This window comes from Hyperolius riggenbachi, chromosome 4, assembly GCF_040937935.1.
Source record: "Hyperolius riggenbachi isolate aHypRig1 chromosome 4, aHypRig1.pri, whole genome shotgun sequence".
NCBI classification, from domain to species: Eukaryota; Metazoa; Chordata; class Amphibia; order Anura; family Hyperoliidae; genus Hyperolius; species Hyperolius riggenbachi.
The window spans coordinates 450,195-469,980 of NC_090649.1; the positions used below are offsets into that span (position 1 = coordinate 450,195).

The following is a 19,786-nucleotide window of genomic DNA, read 5'->3' on the forward strand; positions in this document are numbered from 1 at the left end:
CACCAAATTAGTATTTTAGCTAATTAAAAGCAATAGTAAATGCTTGGAAATTGTTTAGAACCAATTATAAGGTACTACGATGAAATATATATTTGTCAAGGGTTACTTGTAATAATGTTTACTATGTTAGGGGGTACTTGGTGAGTACAGAGTTTTAAAAGGGGTACATACCAATAAAATGTTGAGAAACACTGCTCTACAGAGTATCACAGCGTCACATCTGCAGTGCTGTCTGTCCCATGAGAAGATATCATACAATATTACAGTTATACAAGCTGTACACTGACTGCTCTACAGAGTATCACAGCGTCACATCTGCAGTGCTGTCTGTTCCATGAGAAGATATCATACAATATTACACTGTGATACAAGCTGTACACTGACTGCTCTACAGAGTATCACTGCGTCACATCTGCAGTGCTGTCTGTCCCATGAGAAGATATCATACAATATTACACTGTTATACAAGCTGTACACTGACTGCTCTACAGAGTATCACTGCGTCACATCTGCAGTGCTGTCTGTTCCATGAGAAGATATCATACAATATTACACTGTTATACAAGCTGTACACTGACTGCTCTACAGAGTATCACAGCGTCACATCTGCAGTGCTGTCTGTTCCATGAGAAGATATCATACAATATTTACACTGTTATACAAGCTGTACACTGACTGCTTTACATTGTATCACAGTGTCACATCTGCAGTGTTGTCCCATGAGAAGATATCATACAATATTTACACTGTTATACAAGCTGTACACTGACTGCTTTACATTGTATCACAGCGTCACATCTGCAGTGCTGTCCCATGAGAAGATATCATACAATATTACACTGTTATACAAGCTGTACACTGACTGCTTTACATTGTATCACAGTGTCACATCTGCAGTGCTGTCCCATGAGAAGATATCATACAATATTACACTGTTATACAAGCTGTACACTGACTGCTTTACATTGTATCACAGTGTCACCTCTGCAGCGTTGTCCCATGAGAAGATATCATACAATATTACACTGTTATACAAGCTGTACACTGACTGCTTTACATTGTATCACAGTGTCACATCTGCAGTGCTGTCCCATGAGAAGATATCATACAATATTACACTGTTATACAAGCTGTACACTGACTGCTTCACATTGTATCACAGTGTCACATCTGCAGTGCTGTCCCATGAGAAGATATCATACAATATTACACTGTTATACAAGCTGTACACTGACTGCTTTACATTGTATCACTGCGTCACATCTGCAGTGCTGTCTGTTCCATGAAAAGATGAAATAGAATATTTATGAAAAAAGTGAGCGGTGCACTTACTACTGTGAGATGCTGTATGCTGGGGAGACATCCTTTCAGCAGTGTGTGTGTGTGTGTGTGTGGGGGGGGGGGGGGCTAAATTTATTGCTCTGCTTGGGGCCCTGCATGGTCTTAATCCGGCTCTGGCAGGCGGTGGCAGTTGTTTGGCAAGTAGGGACACTTGATAAGCCCTCAGGCCTGCAGGTCTCCCTGCCTGATCTCCCTGCCTGCTTCTGTGTTGGACTATTTTGCTGATGCAGCAGATAATGAGATCAGAGTTCACATTCTAGCTTGTTTTTCTGCAGAGAGGAGATCAGCATGTCGGAGAAAAGGATCCTGTGTATCGGCCTGGTGTGCCTGGATATCATCAGCGTGGTGGACAAGTACCCCGAGGAGGACTCCGACACCAGGCGAGTACCCCTAACCCCCCTACCCCCCCCCCCCCCAACACACGCATACCCCAAGGAGTACTCCAACACCAGGCGAGTACCCCTAACCCCCCTACCCCCCCCCCCCCCCAACACACGCATACCCCGAGGAGGACTCCGACACCAGGCGAGTACCCCTACCCCCCCCCCCCCCCAACACACGCATACCCCAAGGAGTACTCCAACACCAGGCGAGTACCCCTAACTCCCCTACCCCCCCAAACACACGCATACCCCGAGGAGTACTCCAACACCAGGCGAGTACCCCTAACCCTACCCCCCAACACACGCATACCCTGAGGACCACTCCAACACCAGGCGAGTATCCCTAACCGTACCCCCAAACACACACGTACCCCGAGGAGGACTCCGACACCAGGCGAGTATCCCTAACCCTACCCCCAAACACACACGTACCCCGAGGAGGACTCCGACACCAGGCGAGTATCCCTAACCCTACCCCCAAACACACACGTACCCCGAGGACCACTCCAACACCAGGCGAGTACCCCTAACCCTACCCCCAAACACACACGTACCCCGAGGACCACTCCAACACCAGGCGAATACCCCTAACCCTACCCCCCAACACAAACGTACCCCGAGGAGGACTCCGACACCAGGCGAGTACCCCTAACCCTACCCCCAAACACACGCGTACCCCAAAGACCACTCCAACACCAGGCAAGTACCCCTAACCCTACCCCGAAACACACGCGTACCCCAAGGACCACTCCAACACCAGGTGAGTACCCCTAACCCTACCCCCCAACACACACGTACCCCGAGGACCACTCCAACACCAGGCAAGTACCCCTAACCCTAACTAGAGGTAGCTTGAACCTCCGATTTTTGGTTCGTGAACCTCGAAATCGAACTTCCGAAAAAGTTTGAGAACTTTTCGAACTGCAATAGACTTCAATGGGCAGGCAAACTTGAAAAACTACAAACACTGTTTCTGGCCACAAAAGTGATGGAAAAGATGTTTCAAGGGGTCTAACACCTGGAGGGGCGCATGGCGGAGTGGAATACACGCCAAAAGTCCCGGGGAAAATTACGGATTTGCTGCAGAGCAGCGTTATAATCCCTAAAGGGCAGAAATCACATTGCATTGCTAAATTGGAGGTCTAAAGTGCTTGAAAACATCTTGTGTGTGTATACATGGATCAGCAGGTAGTGTAAATAGTGTACTGCTTCACACTGACACACCAAACTCACTGTGTAACGCACCGCAAACAGCTGTTTGCGTAGTGATGGCTGTGCTGGACTGGTGCGCACCGTGACGAGAGTGCAAGCGATGGCGGTTTTCAAGTCCATATGGCCGGGCTGTGGTAGCTCAATGACAGAACAACAGTGACTGAGTGTTCAGCTGATCAAATTTGGTCTGTCCACAATGAAGCAATGACCTTATTATCTTGGGTCAGGTGTGCCCCCAACACAATCATATAGCCAGTCACCGCGGCAAGGTAACGATCACAAAGGGGAATGGGCGCATGTACATGCCTTTTGTTCTGTTGTTGCAGCTGCAGTGCAGGCAGAAAAATTAGGCAGGCAAGTACACACACCAGAAAAATTATTATTGTTTTTGTTAGCAGCCGCTGCTAGCAGCAGCCTTAAAAATTCAGGAATCCACCTGGAGTCCTGGACCCTGTTGGTGGTGGAGGAGAAGGCAGTCACACGGCCTGCAGGCAGAGATGCTGTGTGGGGGGACTGACTTGGTCATGGGGCAGGCAGTAGCCCTCCGGGATCCATGCCTCATTCATTTTGATAAAGGTGAGGTACGGAACACTTTTTTGACCTGAATGCTGGTGGTATATTACAATGTGAAGTCACACAGAGGCAGTGAAAGGTATGCACTGAATGTGCTGGGCCTGGCACAGTACAGCAATTAGCAAGGGCACAGCTGCGACACACAGGGCTGTATATGCAGTATCAGTGGGCCACACACAAAAAACACATCAGAAAAACATTAGCTCTCAAAAGAGCAGTTTTGTGGTGCTTTTCAGCAAGAAATATCAGCAAGGAGCAACCTAACAGACCTCCTAACTATCTCTTTCCCTATCTCTCCAATGTCTCTCCCTTCTCTCACTAATACAGCAGCACACAGAGTGAGAAGATGGCTGACGCTGCTGCCTTATATAAGGGGGGGGGGGGGGGGGGGGGCTCCAGGAGGGAGTGCAGCCTGATTGGCTGCCATGTGTCTGCTGACTGTGATGTAGAGGGTCAAAGTTTAGCCCAATGATGTAGTATAGGGAGCCGGTCAACTCACTAAATGTTCGCAGTTCACAGCAAACTCGAACCAGCTATGTTCGCGCGAACAAGTTATCCGGTGAACCGTTCGGGCCATCTCTAACCCTAACACATACACCTCCACAAACACACACACATGTACCCCGAGGAGGACTCCGACACCAGGCGAGTACCCCTAACCCTACCCCCCCCCCCCCCCCCACTCATACCCAGAAGAGGACTCCGACACCAGGCAAACCACCCTACCTCCCACACACACACACACACACACACACACACACACACACACACACGTACCCCGAGGAGAACTCCGACACCAGGCGAGTACCCCTAACCCTACTCCCCCCCCCCCCCACACACACACACACATACCCATGTACCCAGAGGAGAACTCCGACACCAGGCGAGTACCCCTACCCCCCCCCCCCCCACACACACACTCATACCCAGAAGAGGACTCCGACACCAGGCAAACCACCCTACCACCCACACACACACACACACACACGTACCCCGAGGAGAACTCCGACACCAGGCGAGTACCCCTAACCCTACTCCCCCCCCCCCACACACACACACATACCCATGTACCAAGAGGAGGACTCCAACACCAGGAAAGCCCCCTAACCCTACCCACACACACACACACACACACACACACGTACCCCGAGGAGAACTCCGACACCAGGCGAGTACCCCTAACCCTACCCCTCCCCCACACACACATACCCATGTACCCAGAGGAGGACTCCAACACCAGGAAAGCCCCCCTAACCCTCCTCCCCCCCCCCACACACACACACACACATACCCAGAGGAGGACTCCGACACCATGCAAACCACCCTACCCCCCCCCCCCCCCACACACACACACACACACACACACACGTACCCCGAGGAGAACTCCGACACCAGGCGAGTACCCCTAACCCTACTCCCCCCCCCTCACACACACACACATACCCAGAGGAGGACTCCGACACCATGCAAACCACCCTACCCCCCCCCCCTCCCACACACACACACACGAACCCCGAGGAGAACTCCGACACCAGGCGAGTACCCCTAACCCTACCCCTCCCCCCCACACACACATACCCATGTACCCAGAGGAGGACTCCAACACCAGGAAAGCCCCCTAACCCTCCTCCCCCCCCCCCCACACACACGCACACATACCCAGAGGAGGACTCCGACACCATGCAAACCACCCTACCCCCCCCTCACACACACACACACACACACGCACCCCGAGGACCACTCCAACACCAGGCGAGTACCTAACCCTACCCCTCCCCCCACACACACATACCCATGTACCAAGAGGAGGACTCCAACACCAGGAAAGCCCCCCTAACCCTACCCCCCCCCACACACACACACACACACACACACACACACACACACACACACGTACCCCGAGGAGAACTCCGACACCGGGCGAGTACCCCTAACCCTCCCCCTCCCCCACACACACATACCCATGTACCCAGAGGAGGACTCCAACACCAGGAAAGCCCCCATAACCCTACTCCCCCCCCCCACACACACACACACACGTACCCCGAGGAGAACTCCGACACCAGGCGAGTACCCCTAACCCTACTCCCCCCCCTCACACACACACATACCCAGAGGAGGACTCCGACACCATGCAAACCACCCTACCCCCCCCCCCCCCTCCCACACACACACACACGAACCCCGAGGAGAACTCCGACACCAGGCGAGTACCCCTAACCCTACCCCTCCCCCCCACACACACATACCCATGTACCCAGAGGAGGACTCCAACACCAGGAAAGCCCCCCCTAACCCTCCTCCCCCCCCCCCCCACACACACGCACACATACCCAGAGGAGGACTCCGACACCATGCAAACCACCCTACCCCCCCCTCACACACACACACACACACACGCACCCCCGAGGACCACTCCAACACCAGGCGAGTACCTAACCCTACCCCTACCCCCACACACACATACCCATGTACCAAGAGGAGGACTCCAACACCAGGAAAGCCCCCCTAACCCTACCCCCCCCCCCCCCCACACACACACACACACACACACACACGTACCCCGAGGAGAACTCCGACACCGGGCGAGTACCCCTAACCCTCCCCCTCCCCCACACACACATACCCATGTACCCAGAGGAGGACTCCAACACCAGGAAAGCCCCCATAACCCTACTCCCCCCCCCACACACACACACACACATACCCAGAGGAGGACTCCGACACCATGCAAACCACCCTACCCCCCCCCTCACACACACACACACACACACACGTACCCCGAGGAGAACTCCGACACCAGGCGAGTACCCCTAACCCTACCCCTCCCCACACACACACATACCCATGTACCCAGAGGAGGACTCCGACACCATGCAAACCACCCTACCCCCCCTCCCACACACACACACACACGCACCCCGAGGACCACTCCAACACCAGGCGAGTACCCCTAACCCTACCCCCAAACACACACGTACCCCGAGGAGGACTCCGACACCAGGCGAGTACCCCTAACCCTACCCCCCAACACACGCATACCCCAAGGAGTACTCCAACACCAGGCGAGTACCCCTAACTCCCCTACCCCCCCAAACACACGCATACCCCGAGGACCTTGAAAACATCTTGTGTGTGTATACATGGATCAGCAGGTAGTGTAAATAGTGTACTGCTTCACACTGACACACCAAACTCACTGTGTAACGCACCGCAAACAGCTGTTTGCGTAGTGATGGCTGTGCTGGACTGGTGCGCACCATGACGAGAGTGCAAGCGATGGCGGTTTTCAAGCCCATATAGTCGGGCTGTGGTAGCTCAATGACAGAACAACAGTGACTGAGTGTTCAGCTGATCAAATTTGGTCTGTCCACAATGAAGCAATGACCTTATTATCTTGGGTCAGGTGTGCCCCCAACACACTCATATAGCCGGTCACCGCGGCAAGGTAACGATCACAAAGGGGAATGGGCGCATGTATATGCCTTTTGTTCTGTTGTTGCAGCTGCAGTGCAGGCAGAAAAATTAGGCAGGCATGTACATGCACCAGGAAAATTATTATTGTTTTTGTTAGCAGCCGCTGCTAGCAGCAGCCTTAAAAATTCAGGAATCCACCTGGAGTCCTGGACCCTGTTGGTGGTGGAGGAGAAGGCAGTCACACGGCCTGCAGGCAGAGATGCTGTGTGGGGGGACTGACTTAGTCTTGGGGCAGGCAGCAGCGGCCGGCAGGCAAGCAGAGATGCTGTGTGTGGGGACTGACTTAGTCTTGGGGCAGGCAGTCACACGGCCTGCAGGCAGAGATGCTGTGTGTGGGGACTGACTTGGTCATGGGGCAGGCAGTCACACGGCCTGCAGGCAGAGATGCTGTGTGTGGGGACTGACTTAGTCTTGGGGCAGGCAGTAGCCCTCCGGGATCCATGCCTCATTCATTTTGATAAAGGTGAGGTACGGAACACTTTTTTGACCTGAATGCTGGTGGTATAATACAAAGTGCAGTCGCACAGAGGCAGTGAAAGGTATGCACTGAATGTGCTGGGCCTGGCACAGTACAGCAATTAGCAAGGGCCAGCTGCGACACACAGGGCTGTATATGCAGTATCAGTGGGCCACACACAAAAAACACATCAGAAAAACATTAGCTCTCAAAAGAGCAGTTTTGTGGTGCTTTTCAGCAAGAAATATCAGCAAGGAGCAACCTAACAGACCTCCTAACTATCTCTTTCCCTATCTCTCCAATGTCTCTCCCTTCTCTCACTAATACAGCAGCACACAGAGTGAGAAGATGGCTGACGCTGCTGCCTTATATAAGGGGGGGGGGGGCTCCAGGAGGGAGTGCAGCCTGATTGGCTGCCATGTGTCTGCTGACTGTGATGTAGAGGGTCAAAGTTTAGCCCAATGATGTAGTATAGGGAGCCGGTCAACTCACTAAATGTTCGCAGTTCACAGCAAACTCGAACCAGCTATGTTCGCGCGAACAAGTTATCCGGTGAACCGTTCGGGCCATCTCTAACCCTAACACATACACCTCCACAAACACACACACATGTACCCCGAGGAGGACTCCGACACCAGGCGAGTACCCCTAACCCTACCCCCCCCCCCCCCCCCACTCATACCCAGAAGAGGACTCCGACACCAGGCAAACCACCCTACCTCCCACACACACACACACACACACACACACACACACACACACACACACACGTACCCCGAGGAGAACTCCGACACCAGGCGAGTACCCCTAACCCTACTCCCCCCCCCACACACACACACACCCATGTACCCAGAGGAGAACTCCGACACCAGGCGAGTACCCCTACCCCCCCCCCACCACACACACTCATACCCAGAAGAGGACTCCGACATCAGGCAAACCACCCTACCACCCACACACACACACACACACACGTACCCCGAGGAGAACTCCGACACCAGGCGAGTACCCCTAACCCTACTCCCCCCCCCCCCCACACACACACACATACCCATGTACCAAGAGGAGGACTCCAACACCAGGAAAGCCCCCTAACCCTACCCACACACACACACACACACACACACACACACACGTACCCCGAGGAGAACTCCGACACCAGGCGAGTACCCCTAACCCTACCCCTCCCCCACACACACATACCCATGTACCCAGAGGAGGACTCCAACACCAGGAAAGCCCCCCTAACCCTCCTCCCCCCCCCCCACACACACACACATACCCAGAGGAGGACTCCGACACCATGCAAACCACCCTACCCCCCCCCCCCCCACACACACACACACACACACACACACACACACACACGTACCCCGAGGAGAACTCCGACACCAGGCGAGTACCCCTAACCCTACTCCCCCCCCTCACACACACACACATACCCAGAGGAGGACTCCGACACCATGCAAACCACCCTACCCCCCCCCCCCTCCCACACACACACACACGAACCCCGAGGAGAACTCCGACACCAGGCGAGTACCCCTAACCCTACCCCTCCCCCCCACACACACATACCCATGTACCCAGAGGAGGACTCCAACACCAGGAAAGCCCCCCTAACCCTCCTCCCCCCCCCCACACACACGCACACATACCCAGAGGAGGACTCCGACACCATGCAAACCACCCTACCCCCCCCTCACACACACACACACACACACACGCACCCCGAGGACCACTCCAACACCAGGCGAGTACCTAACCCTACCCCTCCCCCCACACACACATACCCATGTACCAAGAGGAGGACTCCAACACCAGGAAAGCCCCCCTAACCCTACCCCCCCCCCCCCCCACACACACACACACACACACACACACGTACCCCGAGGAGAACTCCGACACCGGGCGAGTACCCCTAACCCTCCCCCTCCCCCACACACACATACCCATGTACCCAGAGGAGGACTCCAACACCAGGAAAGCCCCCATAACCCTACTCCCCCCCCCACACACACACACACACATACCCAGAGGAGGACTCCGACACCATGCAAACCACCCTACCCCCCCCTCACACACACACACACACACACACACACACACGTACCCCGAGGAGAACTCCGACACCAGGCGAGTACCCCTAACCCTACCCCTCCCCACACACACACATACCCATGTACCCAGAGGAGGACTCCGACACCATGCAAACCACCCTACCCCCCCCTCCCACACACACACACACACGCACCCCGAGGACCACTCCAACACCAGGCGAGTACCCCTAACCCTACCCCCAAACACACACGTACCCCGAGGAGGACTCCGACACCAGGCGAGTACCCCTAACCCTACCCCCAAACACAAACGTACCCCGAGGAGGACTCCGACACCAGGCGAGTACCCCTAACCCTACCCCCCAACACACGCATACCCCGAGGACCTTGAAAACATATTGTGTGTGTATACATGGATCAGCAGGTAGTGTAAATAGTGTACTGCTTCACACTGACACACTAAACTCACTGTGTAACGCACCGCAAACAGCTGTTTGCGTAGTGATGGCTGTGCTGGACTGGTGCGCACCATGACGAGAGTGCAAGCGATGGCGGTTTTCAAGCCCATATAGTCGGGCTGTGGTAGCTCAATGACAGAACAACAGTGACTGAGTGTTCAGCTGATCAAATTTGGTCTGTCCACAATGAAGCAATGACCTTATTATCTTGGGTCAGGTGTGCCCCCAACACACTCATATAGCCGGTCACCGCGGCAAGGTAACGATCACAAAGGGGAATGGGCGCATGTACATGCCTTTTGTTCTGTTGTTGCAGCTGCAGTGCAGGCAGAAAAATTAGGCAGGCATGTACACGCACCAGAAAAATTATTATTGTTTTTGTTAGCAGCCGCTGCTAGCAGCAGCCTTAAAAATTCAGGAATCCACCTGGAGTCCTGGACCCTGTTGGTGGTGGAGGAGAAGGCAGTCACACGGCCTGCAGGCAGAGATGCTGTGTGTGGGGACTGACTTAGTCTTGGGGCAGGCAGTAGCCCTCCGGGATCTATTCCTCGTTCATTTTGATAAAGGTGAGGTACTGAACACTTTTTTGACCTGAATGCTGGTGGTATATTACAATGTGAAGTCGCACAGAGGCAGTGAAAGGTATGCACTGAATGTGCTGGGCCTGGCACAGTACAGCAATTAGCAAGGGCACAGCTGCGACACACAGGGCTGTATATGCAGTATCAGTGGGCCACACACAAAAAACACATCAGAAAAACATTAGCTCTCAAAAGAGCAGTTTTGTGGTGCTTTTCAGCAAGAAATATCAGCAAGGAGCAACCTAACAGACCTCCTAACTATCTCTTTCCCTATCTCTCCAATGTCTCTCCCTTCTCTCACTAATACAGCAGCACACAGAGTGAGAAGATGGCTGACGCTGCTGCCTTATATAAGGGGGGGGGGGGGGGGGCTCCAGGAGGGAGTGCAGCCTGATTGGCTGCCATGTGTCTGCTGACTGTGATGTAGAGGGTCAAAGTTTAGCCCAATGATGTAGTATAGGGAGCCGGTCAACTCACTAAATGTTCGCAGTTCACAGCAAACTCGAACCAGCTATGTTCGCGCGAACAAGTTATCCGGTGAACCGTTCGGGCCATCTCTAACCCTAACACATACACCTCCACAAACACACACACATGTACCCCGAGGAGGACTCCGACACCAGGCGAGTACCCCTAACCCTACCCCCCCCCCCCACTCATACCCAGAAGAGGACTCCGACACCAGGCAAACCACCCTACCTCCCACACACACACACACACACACACACACACACACACGTACACCGAGAAGAACTCCGACACCAGGCGAGTACCCCTAACCCTACTCCCCCCCCCCCACACACACACATACCCATGTACCCAGAGGAGAACTCCGACACCAGGCGAGTACCCCTACCCCCCCCCCCCCCACACACACACACACTCATACCCAGAAGAGGACTCCGACACCAGGCAAACCACCCTACCACCCACACACACACACACACACACGTACCCCGAGGAGAACTCCGACACCAGGCGAGTACCCCTAACCCTACTCCCCCCCCCCACACACACACACACATACCCATGTACCAAGAGGAGGACTCCAACACCAGGAAAGCCCCCTAACCCTACCCACACACACACACACACACGTACCCCGAGGAGAACTCCGACACCAGGCGAGTACCCCTAACCCTACCCCTCCCCCACACACACATACCCATGTACCCAGAGGAGAACTCCAACACCAGGAAAGCCCCCCTAACCCTCCTCCCCCCCCCCCCACACACACACACACATACCCAGATTAGGACTCCGACACCATGCAAACCACCCTAACCCCACACAAACACACACACACACACGTACCCCGAGGAGAACTCCGACACCAGGCGAGTACCCCTAACCCTACTCCCCCCCCCTCACACACACACACATACCCAGAGGAGGACTCCGACACCATGCAAACCACCCTACCCCCCCCCCCCCTCCCACACACACACACACGAACCCCGAGGAGAACTCCGACACCAGGCGAGTACCCCTAACCCTCCCCCTCCCCCCCACACACACATACCCATGTACCCAGAGGAGGACTCCAACACCAGGAAAGCCCCCCTAACCCTCCTCCCCCCCCCCACACACACACGCACACATACCCAGAGGAGGACTCCGACACCATGCAAACCACCCTACCCCCCCCCTCACACACACACACACACACACGCACCCCGAGGACCACTCCAACACCAGGCGAGTACCTAACCCTACCCCTCCCCCCACACACACATACCCATGTACCAAGAGGAGGACTCCAACACCAGGAAAGCCCCCCTAACCCTACCCCCCCCCCCCCACACACACACACACACACACACACACACACGTACCCCGAGGAGAACTCCGACACCGGGCGAGTACCCCTAACCCTCCCCCTCCCCCACACACACATACCCATGTACCCAGAGGAGGACTCCAACACCAGGAAAGCCCCCATAACCCTACTCCCCCCTCCCACACACACACACACACATACCCAGAGGAGGACTCCGACACCATGCAAACCACCCTACCCCCCCCCCCTCAAACACACACACACACACACGTACCCCGAGGAGAACTCCGACACCAGGCGAGTACCCCTAACCCTACCCCTCCCCACACACACACATACCCATGTACCCAGAGGAGGACTCCGACACCATGCAAACCACCCTACCCCCCCCTCCCACACACACACACACACGCACCCCGAGGACCACTCCAACACCAGGCGAGTACCCCTAACCCTACCCCCAAACACACACGTACCCCGAGGAGGACTCCGACACCAGGCGAGTACCCCTAACCCTACCCCCAAACACAAACGTACCCCGAGGAGGACTCCGACACCAGGCGAGTACCCCTAACCCTACCCCCCAACACACGCATACCCCGAGGACCTTGAAAACATCTTGTGTGTGTATACATGGATCAGCAGGTAGTGTAAATAGTGTACTGCTTCACACTGACACACCAAACTCACTGTGTAACGCACCGCAAACAGCTGTTTGCGTAGTGATGGCTGTGCTGGACTGGTGCGCACCGTGACGAGAGTGCAAGCGATGGCGGTTTTCAAGTCCATATGGCCGGGCTGTGGTAGCTCAATGACAGAACAACAGTGACTGAGTGTTCAGCTGATCAAATTTGGTCTGTCCACAATGAAGCAATGACCTTATTATCTTGGGTCAGGTGTGCCCCCAACACACTCATATAGCCGGTCACCGCGGCAAGGTAACGATCACAAAGGGGAATGGGCGCATGTACATGCCTTTTGTTCTGTTGTTGCAGCTGCAGTGCAGGCAGAAAAATTAGGCAGGCATGTACATGCACCAGGAAAATTATTATTGTTTTTGTTAGCAGCCGCTGCTAGCAGCAGCCTTAAAAATTCAGGAATCCACCTGGAGTCCTGGACCCTGTTGGTGGTGGAGGAGAAGGCAGTCACACGGCCTGCAGGCAGAGATGCTGTGTGGGGGGACTGACTTAGTCATGGGGCAGGCAGCAGCGGCCGGCAGGCAAGCAGAGATGCTGTGTGGGGACTGACTTGGTCATGGGGCAGGCAGTCACACGGCCTGCAGGCAGAGATGCTGTGTGTGGGGACTGACTTAGTCTTGGGGCAGGCAGTAGCCCTCCGGGATCTATTCCTCGTTCATTTTGATAAAGGTGAGGTACTGAACACTTTTTTGACCTGAATGCTGGTGGTATATTACAATGTGAAGTCACACAGAGGCAGTGAAAGGTATGCACTGAATGTGCTGGGCCTGGCACAGTACAGCAATTAGCAAGGGCACAGCTGCGACACACAGGGCTGTATATGCAGTATCAGTGGCACACACACAAAAAACACATCAGAAAAACATTAGCTCTCAAAAGAGCAGTTTTGTGGTGCTTTTCAGCAAGAAATATCAGCAAGGAGCAACCTAACAGACCTCCTAACTATCTCTTTCCCTATCTCTCCAATGTCTCTCCCTTCTCTCACTAATACAGCAGCACACAGAGTGAGAACATGGCTGATGCTGCTGCCTTATATAAGGGGGAGGGGGGCTCCAGGAGGGAGTGCAGCCTGATTGGCTGTCATGTGTCTGCTGACTGTGATGTAGAGGGTCAAAGTTTAGCCCAATGATGTAGTATAGGGAGCCGGTCGATGTTCGCAGTTCACCGCAAACTCGAACCAGCTATGTTCGCGCGAACAAGTTATCAAGCGAACCGTTCGCGCCATCTCTAACCCTAACACATACACCCCCACAAACACACACACATGTACCCCGAGGAGGACTCCGACACCAGGCGAGTACCCCTAACCCTCCCCCCCCCACACACACACACACACACTACACGTACCCAGAGGAGGACCGTCCCGTCAATAATTCAACACACAGCCATTAACGTCTAACCCACTGGAAACAAAAGTGAATACACCCCTAAGTGGGGAATGTCACAATTCGGCCCAATCAGACATTTTCCCTCCCCGGGGTCATGTGACTGATTAGTGTTACAAGGTCTCAGGTGTGACTGGGGAGCAGGAGGGGTGTTACATTTGGTGTTATCGCTCTCACAGTCTCTCATACTGATCACTGGAAGCTCAGCATGGCACCTCATTGCAGAGAACTCTCTGAGGAGCTGATAGAGGAATTCTGCCCAATCAGACATTTTCCCTCCCTGGGTCATGTGACTGGTTAGTGTTACAAGGTCTCAGGTGTGACTGGGGAGCAGGAGGTGTGTTACATTTGGTGTTATCACTCTCACGCTCTCTCATACTGGTCACTGCAAGCTCAGCATGGCTCCTCATGGCAGAGAACTCTCTGAGGAGCTTATAGAAGAATTCTGCCCAATCAGACATTTTCCCTCCCCGGGGTCATGTGACTGGTTAGTGTTACAAGGTCTCAGGTGTGACTGGGGAGCAGGAGGGGTGTTACATTTGGTGTTATCGCTCTCACACTCTCTCATACTGGTCACTGGAAGCTCAGCATGGCTCCTCATGGCAGAGATCTCTCTGAGGAGCTTATAGAGGAATTCTGCCCAATCAGACATTTTCCCTCCTTCCCCAGGGTCATGTGACTGGTTAGTGATACAAGGTCTCAGGTGTGACTGGGGAGCAGGAGGGGTGTTACATTTGGTGTTATCGCTCTCACACTCTCTCATACTGGTCACTGGAAGCTCAGCATGGCTCCTCATGGCAGAGATCTCTCTGAGGAGCTTATAGAGGAATTCTGCCCAATCAGACATTTTCCCTCCTTCCCCAGGGTCATGTGACTGGTTAGTGATACAAGGTCTCAGGTGTGACTGGGAGCAGGAGGTGTGTTACATTTGGTGTTATCGCTCTCACACTCTCTCATACTGGTCACTGGGAGCTCAGCATGGCTCCTCATGGCAGAGATCTCTCTGAGGAGCTTATAGAAGAATTCTGCCCAATCAGACAATTTCCCTCCCCGGAGTCATGTGACTGGTTAGTGTTACAAGGTCTCCGGTGTCACTGGGGAGCAGGAGGTGTGTTACATTTGGTGTTATCGCTCTCACACTCTCATACTGGACACTGGAAGCTCAGCATGGCTCCTCATGGCAGAGATCTCTCTGAGGAGCTTATAGAAGAATTCTGCCCAATCAGACATTTTCCCTCCCGGGGTCATGTGACTGGTTAGTGTTACAAGGTCTCAGGTGTGACTGGGGAGCAGGAGGTGTGTTACATTTGGTGTTATCGCTCTCATACTCTCTCATGCTGGTCACTGGAAGCTCAGCATGGCTCCTCATGGCAGAGAACTCTCTGAGGCGCTTATAGAGGAATTCTGCCCAATCAGACATTTTCCCTCCCAGGGTCATGTGACTGGTTTGTGCTACAAGGTCTCAGGTGTGACTGGGGAGCAGGAGGTGTGTTACATTTGGTGTTATCACTCTCACACTCTCTCATACTGGTCACTGGAAGCTCAGCATGGCTCCTCATGGCAGAGAACTCTCTGAGGAGCTTATAGAGGAATTCTGCCCAATCAGACATTTCCCCTCCCGGGGTCATGTGACTGGTTAGTGTTACAGGTCTCAGGTGTGACTGGGGAGCAGGAGGTGTGTTACATTTGGTGTTATCCCTCTCACACTCTCTCATACTGGTGGAAGCTCAGCATGGCACCTCATGGCAGAGAACTCTCTGAGGAGCTTATAGAGGAATTCTGCCAATCAGACATTTTCCCTCCCTGGGGTCATGTGACTGGTTAGTGTTACCAGGTCTCAGGTGTGACTGGGGAGCAGGAGGTGTGTTACATTTGGTATTATCGCTCTCACACTCTCATACTGGTCACTGGAAGCTCAGCATGGCTCCTCATGGCAGAGAACTCTCTGAGGAGCTTATAGAAGAATTCTGCCCAATCAGACATTTTCCCTCCTCGGGGTCATGTGACTGGTTAGTGTTACAAGGTCTCAGGTGTGACTGGGGAGCAGGAGGGGTGTTACATTTGGTGTTATCGCTCTCACACTCTCTCATACTGGTCACTGGAAGCTCAGCATGGCTCCTCATGGCAGAGAACTCTCTGAGGAGCTTATAGAGAAATTCTGCCCAATCAGACATTTTCCCTCCTTCCCCAGGGTCATGTGACTGGTTAGTGTTACAAGGTCTCAGGTGTGACTGGGGAGCAGGAGGTGTGTTACATTTGGTGTTATCGCTCTCACACTCTCTCATACTGGTCACTGGAAGCTCAGCATGGCTCCTCATGGCAGAGATCTCTCTGAGGAGCTTATAGAGGAATTCTGCCCAATCAGACATTTTCCCTCCTTCCCCAGGGTCATGTGACTGGTTAGTGATACAAGGTCTCAGGTGTGACTGGGGAGCAGGAGGGGTGTTACATTTGGTGTTATCGCTCTCACACTCTCTCATACTGGTCACTGGAAGCTCAGCATGGCTCCTCATGGCAGAGATCTCTCTGAGGAGCTTATAGAGGAATTCTGCCCAATCAGACATTTTCCCTCCTTCCCCAGGGTCATGTGACTGGTTAGTGATACAAGGTCTCAGGTGTGACTGGGAGCAGGAGGTGTGTTACATTTGGTGTTATCGCTCTCACACTCTCTCATACTGGTCACTGGGAGCTCAGCATGGCTCCTCATGGCAGAGATCTCTCTGAGGAGCTTATAGAAGAATTCTGCCCAATCAGACAATTTCCCTCCCCGGAGTCATGTGACTGGTTAGTGTTACAAGGTCTCCGGTGTCACTGGGGAGCAGGAGGTGTGTTACATTTGGTGTTATCGCTCTCACACTCTCATACTGGACACTGGAAGCTCAGCATGGCTCCTCATGGCAGAGATCTCTCTGAGGAGCTTATAGAAGAATTCTGCCCAATCAGACATTTTCCCTCCCGGGGTCATGTGACTGGTTAGTGTTACAAGGTCTCAGGTGTGACTGGGGAGCAGGAGGTGTGTTACATTTGGTGTTATCGCTCTCATACTCTCTCATGCTGGTCACTGGAAGCTCAGCATGGCTCCTCATGGCAGAGAACTCTCTGAGGCGCTTATAGAGGAATTCTGCCCAATCAGACATTTTCCCTCCCAGGGTCATGTGACTGGTTTGTGCTACAAGGTCTCAGGTGTGACTGGGGAGCAGGAGGTGTGTTACATTTGGTGTTATCACTCTCACACTCTCTCATACTGGTCACTGGAAGCTCAGCATGGCTCCTCATGGCAGAGAACTCTCTGAGGAGCTTATAGAGGAATTCTGCCCAATCAGACATTTCCCCTCCCGGGGTCATGTGACTGGTTAGTGTTACAGGTCTCAGGTGTGACTGGGGAGCAGGAGGTGTGTTACATTTGGTGTTATCCCTCTCACACTCTCTCATACTGGTGGAAGCTCAGCATGGCACCTCATGGCAGAGAACTCTCTGAGGAGCTTATAGAGGAATTCTGCCAATCAGACATTTTCCCTCCCTGGGGTCATGTGACTGGTTAGTGTTACCAGGTCTCAGGTGTGACTGGGGAGCAGGAGGTGTGTTACATTTGGTATTATCGCTCTCACACTCTCATACTGGTCACTGGAAGCTCAGCATGGCTCCTCATGGCAGAGAACTCTCTGAGGAGCTTATAGAAGAATTCTGCCCAATCAGACATTTTCCCTCCTCGGGGTCATGTGACTGGTTAGTGTTACAAGGTCTCAGGTGTGACTGGGGAGCAGGAGGGGTGTTACATTTGGTGTTATCGCTCTCACACTCTCTCATACTGGTCACTGGAAGCACAGCATGGCTCCTCATGGGAGAGAACTCTCTGAGGAGCTTATAGAGGAATTCTGCCCAATCAGACATTTTCCCTCCCTGGGGTCATGTGACTGGTTAGTGTTACAGGTCTCAGGTGTGACTGGGGAGCAGGAGGTGTGTTACATTTGGTGTTATCACTCTCACACTCTCTCATACTGGTCACTGGAAGCTCAGCATGGCTCCTCATGGCAGAGAACTCTCTGAGGAGCTTATAGAGAAATTCTGCCCAATCAGACATTTTCCCTCCTTCCCCAGGGTCATGTGACTGGTTAGTGTTACAAGGTCTCAGGTGTGACTGGGGAGCAGGAGGTGTGTTACATTTGGTGTTATCGCTCTCACACTCTCTCATACTGGTCACTGGAAGCTCAGCATGGCTCCTCATGGCAGAGATCTCTCTGAGGAGCTTATAGAGGAATTCTGCCCAATCAGACATTTTCCCTCCTTCCCCAGGGTCATGTGACTGGTTAGTGATACAAGGTCTCAGGTGTGACTGGGGAGCAGGAGGGGTGTTACATTTGGTGTTATCGCTCTCACACTCTCTCATACTGGTCACTGGAAGCTCAGCATGGCTCCTCATGGCAGAGATCTCTCTGAGGAGCTTATAGAGGAATTCTGCCCAATCAGACATTTTCCCTCCTTCCCCAGGGTCATGTGACTGGTTAGTGATACAAGGTCTCAGGTGTGACTGGGAGCAGGAGGTGTGTTACATTTGGTGTTATCGCTCTCACACTCTCTCATACTGGTCACTGGGAGCTCAGCATGGCTCCTCATGGCAGAGATCTCTCTGAGGAGCTTATAGAAGAATTCTGCCCAATCAGACAATTTCCCTCCCCGGAGTCATGTGACTGGTTAGTGTTACAAGGTCTCCGGTGTCACTGGGGAGCAGGAGGTGTGTTACATTTGGTGTTATCGCTCTCACACTCTCTCATGCTGGTCACTGGAAGCTCAGCATGGCTCCTCATGGCAGAGAACTCTCTGAGGCGCTTATAGAGGAATTCTGCCCAATCAGACATTTTCCCTCCCAGGGTCATGTGACTGGTTTGTGCTACAAGGTCTCAGGTGTGACTGGGGAGCAGGAGGTGTGTTACATTTGGTGTTATCACTCTCACACTCTCTCATACTGGTCACTGGAAGCTCAGCATGGCTCCTCATGGCAGAGAACTCTCTGAGGAGCTTATAGAGGAATTCTGCCCAATCAGACATTTCCCCTCCCGGGGTCATGTGACTGGTTAGTGTTACAGGTCTCAGGTGTGACTGGGGAGCAGGAGGTGTGTTACATTTGGTGTTATCCCTCTCACACTCTCTCATACTGGTGGAAGCTCAGCATGGCTCCTCATGGCAGAGAACTCTCTGAGGAGCTTATAGAGGAATTCTGCCAATCAGACATTTTCCCTCCCTGGGGTCATGTGACTGGTTAGTGTTACCAGGTCTCAGGTGTGACTGGGGAGCAGGAGGTGTGTTACATTTGGTATTATCGCTCTCACACTCTCTCATACTGGTCACTGGAAGCTCAGCATGGCTCCTCATGGCAGAGAACT

At 53.4% G+C, this 19,786-nt stretch overlaps 1 protein-coding gene across 5 annotated transcripts in view; it reads left to right on the forward strand.

The window, feature by feature from the left end:
- Positions 1-19,786, forward strand: part of KHK (ketohexokinase) — a 217,064-nt gene that overhangs the window by 46,187 nt on the left and 151,091 nt on the right. For all 5 annotated transcript variants that reach the window (XM_068279784.1, XM_068279785.1, XM_068279783.1 and 2 more), the window contains one exon: positions 1,617-1,721. In XM_068279784.1, the coding sequence (XP_068135885.1) occupies positions 1,630-1,721 (92 nt within the window). In that variant the 5' untranslated portion in view covers positions 1,617-1,629. Of the gene's footprint in view, positions 1-1,616; positions 1,722-19,786 lie in introns of those variants that run through there.